Genomic DNA, 7,450 nt, shown 5'->3' with positions numbered 1-7,450 from the left:
GACCCCAGCTCTTGCAGCCTTTCTGTGTTGGCCCTTCTCTCCCCAGAAGCTGATTTGTTTATTCTTGAAGAAACTTTTCTGTAGAAACTGGATTTTACCTAACCAGGTGGGCTAGTCGCACAGATTTAAATGGAAAGGGCTAAGAATTGAATAGGCACCTCAGAAGAAACTGGCCTTGTTTTCTCTCAGGAGACAGAGACTGCAAATGGCCTCTGCTTCCTCATAAAGGTAAGTAGCCAAGGGTAAGTGTCTTAGCTTTATCCTATGGGAGTGCCACATCCTGATTGAACGGGGACCAACTCCCTCACCAATCCCTGGGGCAGAGTTTGGGGTAGGCAAGATAACAACCGGTAGGTGAAGAGCATGGAACAAACAGATATGTTTGCTCATCCAGGACCACATGGTTCCAGCCTGGAATGGGTAAAATTACCATTTGGCTGGTGCCCAGATTTATGGACAGGGAGATGGGGTAGGGAGGGTGGAGAAAAATCTCACTACTCGGTGTGAGGGAACTTCAGGGAGCAGAAATGAGACCCTGAGATAAAGCTATGAAAGAAAAAAAATCTCTCTCTCTCCCCCTGCCAATCCCAGGACCCTCTGTCCAATACAGCTGCAAGGTCCTCTCCCCTGCTTCTCTTTACCTCTGAACCTTCAGCAGCTGCCCTAAAATCTGCTGCCTGCCCTCAGGACACACAGTCCCTCTTTTGCCCACTTTGCCCTGGCCCTGGGCAGCAGTTTCCTTCAGCCGCTGACAGTCTCACTGGGAAATAATGAGCCCTTTGTGTGCGAGGGCTGGATGGGTCAGTGCCTAGGTGCAGGGATGTGGCAATAAGTGATTACTCCCAGTTGGATTTGGCACCAGGCCAGCAAGGAAACCCAGCCTAGCTTTCCTGGCTATAAATCTCCCTGGTGCCTAGGGGTGTTAGTCACTCACAAGCTTCTCCGTGGATAGCTTCAGAGCTGATGCTGCACAATGCAGCCCCTTATCCATGCAGGGCTCTGCCTGCTCCTCTCCTGCTGCTTCCAAGATGCAGGGGCACGCAGCTACATCTACACCCTCACTGTACCCAATGGAGGCCCATGGGGTGAATGGGGGAGAAAGGAGTTTTGCACCCATGGCTACGCTAATGGATTTGCATTGAAGGTAAAATTCTTCCCATCTTACTGCCACTTCCTCACCCCCACCCCCACCCCCACCCCCACCCAGTCTCTCAGCAAGAACTTCTCTTGACTCTAGGCTGTTCCTGGGTTTTTAAAAATCCTCTCTTCCTCACACTCTGGTCAGCCATTGGCATACAGGGTCACTGATTTTATTAAAGGGTGTGGGGCAGGGAATGTCTGTGACCCCAGAGCTGGGGCTGAAATGAGAGAGAACACAATTGTTTGCACAGCTGGGTTAAAGGGGCTTTGCTTTGGGCTCAACCAGAAACATCTGTCAAAGCAGAAAGGGCCAGGGGGTGTAAGGGCAGAGTTAGGAGGTGATATTAAAAGAGCTAAATCTGTCTGGCTCGGGTGAGCTGCGAGTGAGAGGTGGAGATGTGACCACTGTCTGTAAGCATCTGAAAGGTGTTAACATGAAAGGGTGTGGGGGGGGGCATATTTGAGGGGGAAAGTAGGAGGAAGGGAATAAAATGAGTGAAGAAAGTTTTGCTTGAAACTCATTCTGAGGGCAGGCCTCCACTAGAAAGTTTTGCCAGCATAGCTACGCCTGTTAAGGGTGTGATTTATTTTCATTTTTTGAAAATATTTCTATGCTGGCAAAAGTCCTAGTAGATGTGCCAAAAGTGCTGTTGCCAGGACAGTATATTTTGCTCACCAAACTGGAATAAGCTATACCAGCAAAAGTATTTTTCCTGCATCCAATGAAGTGAGCTGTAGCTCACGAAAGCTCATGCTCAAATAAATTGGTTAGTCTCTAAGGTGCCACAAGTCCTCCTTTTCTTTTTGCTACTGCAGTTATGGCTACACAAGGAGGACGTTGCGAGTAAGGCTAGAACAGCAAAACTATTCTAGTGTAGACTCGGCCTCACGTTTCCCTGCCAGAGAAGGAACTGTTAGTCTGTGGAGTAAGGGAATGAGTGGGAGCACCATCACCACTGCATTTAAATCCAGCCTGGATATCTCCCCTCTCTAACTGCTGTGAATCTGTGTGTTGCTGCAAGAGTGAAAATCCAGTGTGGGGGTTGTGGGTAGGGGCAGCCTGCTCACTCTTTCCAGCTGGCATCCAGGGTCTCTGCCTGACAGAGTGGATGTCAAAGAGGTGGAAAACATAAAGGGGAGTACAGGAACTCCTCACTTAACATTGTACGTATGTTCCTGAAAAATGCTACTTTAAGCAAAATGATGTTAAGTGAATCCAATTTTCCCATAAGAATTAATCTAAATGGGGGAGGAAGGAGAGGGTTAGTTAGAGACACACACACACACACTCACTCACTATAAGTTTTAAACAAACAAGCTCAAGGCTAATTAAGGTGTGGTTCCCTGTAGACTAGGGAAGGTGGCTGCAGGTTAATTGGAGCACCTGCAGTCAATTAAGGCCCTGTTAGGAACCTAATTAAACCCCTGCTTCAGGTAGAGAGAAGAGGAGGAGGAGAAAAGAGAGGACTGGAGCTTGGAGGTGTGCTGTGAGACTTGGAAAATCAGAGAACTGAAGTAAGGGGGAGAGAACTCCCTTCCCTAGCATCTAAGGACTGCAGGTATCCCACCCAAGGGGAAGAGGGTAAGAACCCACAGGGGTTGAGAGGGGCTGGGGCTCGGGCTCAGAGTAAGGAGCAAACCCAGACCCCTTGTCCATTTCCCTCCTTTACCACCGTCCTGGGCCACTAGCATGGCCAATGACACCCAAGAACAGGGGCAAGGGGTGGCATCTTAGCTCCCTGCCAAGAAAAGCGCAGGACCCACCAGACTAACATTGGCCATCTTGTCACACTGTATACAGCAATTATGACTGTGAAACTTGGTTGAGGTGGTGGAGTCAGAGGTTGGGATATTTCCCAAAGAATGCCTTGCTGCTAAATTGTGAACTAGCACTCGGCTGAGCACTCAAGGGTTAACACATTGTCGTTAATGTAGCCTCACACTCTACAAGGCAGCATGAATGGAGGGAGGAGACACAGCATGGCAGAGAGAGACAGATGCAAACACTGTGTGTGTGAGAGATGACCATTGCCCCTTTAAGTACGCTGACCACACTCTAAGTACATTGCCTTTTTAAGTAGATCAAGTTTTAAGTTGAGACAGCAGCTGCTGCCAGCAAGCTCCCTCTGTCCTGAGCCCTGTCGTGTCCCCCCTGGCTCTGTGGAGATAGGGGGGAGGGGGACACCCTGGCATTAGCACCCCTCTTCCCCCCACCCCTTTGCACAGCAAGCAGGAGGCTCCTGGGAGCAGCAAGGCAGGGGGTAGGAACAGCACACGGCAGTGGGGGGAGGGACAGCTGAACTGCCCAGCAATCGATAGCCTGCTGGGCGGCTGCCGCACAGGGAACTTAGGGGGGCTGCCGGTCCACCCTGGTTCCAAGCCCCCACCAGCTAGCTGCAACGGGCTGCTCTTCCTGCAAGCAGTGGACAAAGCAGGCGGCTGCCAAACGACGTTATAAGGGAGCATTGCGCAACTTTAAACGAGCATGTTCTCTAATTGATCAGCAACGTAACAACGTTAACCGGGACGACATTAAGTGAGGAGTTATTGTATATGGGAAAGGTTGTTTAGTTGCCTCCCAGCTTCCCAGGGCAGTGGCTGTAACGTGTCAGGAGCCTTCTGGGACTGATTATTGCTGGACATTTTCCTTTTTTTTTCTTTCTTTCTTTCTTTTTTTTTTTTTTAAAGAAATGCAGTTAATTTAATAACAGGAAGTTGGGAGGTTTATTGGCTTGGGGGATGGGATTCCCAACCCGTCTCCTCCCAATCTGTACCTGTGCCACCATCTTCTGTTCCCCTCTCCTAGGTGGAGCCTTTCCAAGGCGGCGGGGTAAAACGTGATGACACGGCTTTGAATGGCATTCGCCTGTACTGCACTGACGGCTCCAGCATCGAGTCCACGGTGGGGCCGTGAGTAGCCCTTTGGTTTCTCTCCCATCCCTCCTGCTCTGGAAGTGCAGAGAGAATAACCATGAACTATGCCATTTGCACAGGGTCTCTTCTCTGACTATTCTCTCTGTTTGGAATCTGTAAAGGAAAATTAAAATAGGGCATTGGCTGTTCTGTTTCTGCTTCTTTATGATGGACACAGCTGGCCATTTCATGTTAAAATTCAGATCTTGTGTGTCCTGGAAGTTGCTGTGAAGGACTGGAGAGAACCAGTGAAATGATACCAGCCCCAGAGTCCAGTGTGAAAGCTGCAGCAATTGGGGAACTGGGGAAAGGAATTTTTAGCTACATCCTTTCATATTCTTTGGGTGAAATCCTGGCCCTACTGGAATGAGTGGGATTTTGCCATTGACATTGTCGGTTGTTGGCTCTGTGAGCTGCACCAGCTCTGGCTAGGTAGCTGGTACAGCAGACCTCGATCGAACTGCCCAAGAAGACCAAAGACTTGGTTCAGTGGTAAAGGCACTCAGCCAGGTTTATTGTCAACGAAGCACTGTACTAGTACCCCATAGACTCTATAGGAACACTAATACATGTATGCCCATGACCAGCTCAGTAAGTGGCGTGACTTTCTGCTTCCCCCCTAGGCCAGACAGACACCTCCTCTGTGACCCCTCTTTCATACACTGATGTAAACAAGTTACGTATTACCCTTCTGATGTGGTTAGTTACCATCCCTACCCCTCGTACTTCGAACAAAACATTTTCATTCATCATCCCATCCTGTCCTCCCATCCTGGTTTTACTTGGGGTCGGCATGTTCCTGTTCCATCTCCCAGTATTGTGTTTGTGCCATACCCTTATGTCGGGGGGGTGGTACCTGCGTCTTCTGGAATGTGCACACATGAATACCTTGAGCCTAGTACTTCTTGGAAGTACCTGTGTGTTTTTTGCCAAGTGCATGTATCACAGAGCAAGTGTCTACTTTGTAACAGGGCCTGACTTCAGCTCAGAAGCTGACTCTTGCTAACTTGGCTTTGTAGGTTCTCTCTACTGTCTAATCTTTGGGTATAAGATTCAGCGCAAAGTATCACAGATCCAGTCAGGTGCCCCCTTCCAGCCACCCTCTGGGCTGCTGTGAGGGGAAGCCAAGCCTCTGTGTGCCTGGATCCCCATGTGCTTGGGGCTCAGCAGGCTGCAGCACTGGTTCCTCCTGTGGCCTCTCTAGCACATTTCCTGGTCGTTGACTGTCTGCTACTCCTTCACAGAAGTGGGGCTGCTCCACCAGGAGCACTGGAAGCTCCCTAGAAGTGGGGGAAACACCGGTGCCCGAACCGTGGTCCCATCCCCTTGCTCTGCAACTTCCCCCCAGAGGCCTCGCCATCCACTCGCTCCTCTCTGTCCCCTCCTCCTGTCGCTCATCCTTAAGGCAGGAAAAGTGATGGGATCTTAGCCCCCTACACCTCCCTGTTCTGGCACTCTTGTGCTCTGCCCACCCTCCCTAGGCCCCCAGGACCAGCATTGACCCCCAAGATACCCCAGTTGCTTAAATATACCCTCTCCCAGATCTCCACCCCCGTTTAATTCCTTTCAGAGGCACACAGTAGTTGTGATGCTCACAACACACACTCAGCCATTTTGCCCAGAGTCTATCACAATTGTTCTTTTACTTTAGCCTATTAAGTCCAAGAGCGTACAGATCATACAAAGCAATAAACATCCTAACTGCAATAGCCCCCCAGCATCCCAAAGGGTGGGGGTTATCTGTGTCCTGGATGGCTGGCAGGCAGGTCATCTTACATGCCGGATGACTTCTCCCTCATGAAGTTCCCTTCCCCAGCTTCTCTGATCTTGCTCTCTCCTGCCCATTGCTTCCTCTTCCTGTCTGACTATTTCCCCATCTTTAAATCCCTCCTGAGTCCTGGTCCGCTGCTTTTTTTTTGTTCTGTGTTTGGTAACTTTCCACTGTGCAAAAAAAAAACCCTCCCCTCAGACAGAGGAGCAAGTGTTGTTTTTTTTTTTTTTTGTATTGGAATGCAGTTACTCTTTTGCATGGTCAAAGCATCGTCATTAACATTAAGTACCTCCCCGTTGTCTTCAGTCTAGAGAATATTTGGTACGTGTCCTGTCAGCAATGGTGGATCCACATACAGGGAGGTATTTATGATACAGCAGTTTTTCATAGTAACATTTCATAATAACTTAATATCAACCAGAACTGATAAGTTCTACACACATTTTCCCAAATTTGTCACTCAGGGCTCATCTCCGGAGTCCTCCAGCAAAACCAGGGAAGACCAGGCTTGACACTTCTGATATTTCTAAGGTTAAATACAAGGAAGAAAAAACACTACTCAAGAAAAAGAAAACAAAATACCCCAGGTCCTTCCAGGCCTGTTTTCAGGTCACTGCTGTGTGTCCTATGAACACTGGGCTTGGTGCACAGTAACTAGGATGACTGGTGCCCCGTGGTGGGTAGCAGACCCTGAATAAGCCTCAGGTAATTATTTTCTTCTTTGGCAGGTGGGGCAGTTGGACTGGGGTCCACTGGTGCCCCAAGAGCAACCTGATCTCCTTCTCGCTGAGAGTGGAACCATCCCAGGGAAAGGGCGATGACACGGCGGCCAACAACATCCAGTTCACATGCTCAGGTGGGACCGGGCTGATGGGCACCTCGCTTTCCTGGGGTGATTTTGGCCCATGGAGCAATCGCTGCAGCTCTGGGGCCATCTGTGGGATCCAGACAAAGGTGGAGGCTCCCCAGGGTCGTGGGGATGACACTGCACTCAATGATGTGAAGTTCTTCTGCTGCAACTAAACGAGCACCTGTCTCTGCCCATCCCCCAACACCAGCACTCGCCCGTTAAACACCATTAAAGTTTAGCTCTGCATTTGAAGAGGACGGTGTCTGTCTTATTGACCCAAATCAGACATGTGATCATGTACCATCTCCACATCTACAAGGGAATGCTGGATTGTGAGGAGAGCCAGGAGAAGAGGAGACAGGGAGGAGCATGGAAGGGGGGAGAGATAATGCCTATGATAAGGAGAGAGAGAGAGAGGGGATGCATGGCCATATTGGGTAGAAAGGGGTTTTTTCGAGATGTTGGGAATCAAGTAATTTTATTCTAAAAATGGTTAAAATTTCTTGTCCAGAGAACCAAGGAATGACTGGGGCCAAATCGTGTGTGTGTGTGACTGATTTTTGTAAAGAAGTAGACAGTGAAAGATACAAAAAGGTAAAGGATTTACAGCTGTGTATGTTTCCAAATATGGCATGCTTCTTAGGAAGAAGAAAAGGAGTACTTGTGGCACCTTAGAGACTAACCAATTTATTTGAGCATACGCTTTCGTGAGCTACAGCTCAAAGCTTATGCTCAAATAAATTGGTTAGTCTCTAAGGTGCCACAAGTACTCCTTT

General features: G+C 49.1%; 1 protein-coding gene across 1 annotated transcript; it reads left to right on the top strand.

Moving 5' to 3' along the window:
- Positions 1 to 930: 930 nt before the first annotated feature.
- Positions 931 to 7,075, top strand: LOC141981715 (vitelline membrane outer layer protein 1-like). The gene is made up of 3 exons (XM_074943354.1): positions 931 to 1,144; positions 3,947 to 4,050; positions 6,553 to 7,075. The coding sequence occupies exons 1-3, from the start codon at positions 974 to 976 to the stop codon at positions 6,845 to 6,847; spliced, it is 570 nt and encodes a 189-aa protein (XP_074799455.1). The 5' UTR covers positions 931 to 973; the 3' UTR covers positions 6,848 to 7,075.
- Positions 7,076 to 7,450: the final 375 nt, after the last annotated feature.

This window comes from Natator depressus, chromosome 1 (assembly GCF_965152275.1).
Source record: "Natator depressus isolate rNatDep1 chromosome 1, rNatDep2.hap1, whole genome shotgun sequence".
NCBI lineage: Eukaryota > Metazoa > Chordata > Testudines > Cheloniidae > Natator > Natator depressus.
Note: the sequence above shows the minus strand (reverse complement) of the source record. Positions and strands in the feature narration are given on the sequence as shown.

Coding starts and splice junctions, on each gene's coding strand:
- LOC141981715 (XM_074943354.1), top strand. CDS start 974: ATGCAGCCCCTTATCCATGCAGGGCTCTGCCTGCTCCTCTCCTGCTGC. Junction 1,145..3,946: donor CTAATGGATTTGCATTGAAG/GTAAAATTCTTC, acceptor CCCCTCTCCTAG/GTGGAGCCTTTCCAAGGCGG. Junction 4,051..6,552: donor ATCGAGTCCACGGTGGGGCC/GTGAGTAGCCCT, acceptor CTTCTTTGGCAG/GTGGGGCAGTTGGACTGGGG.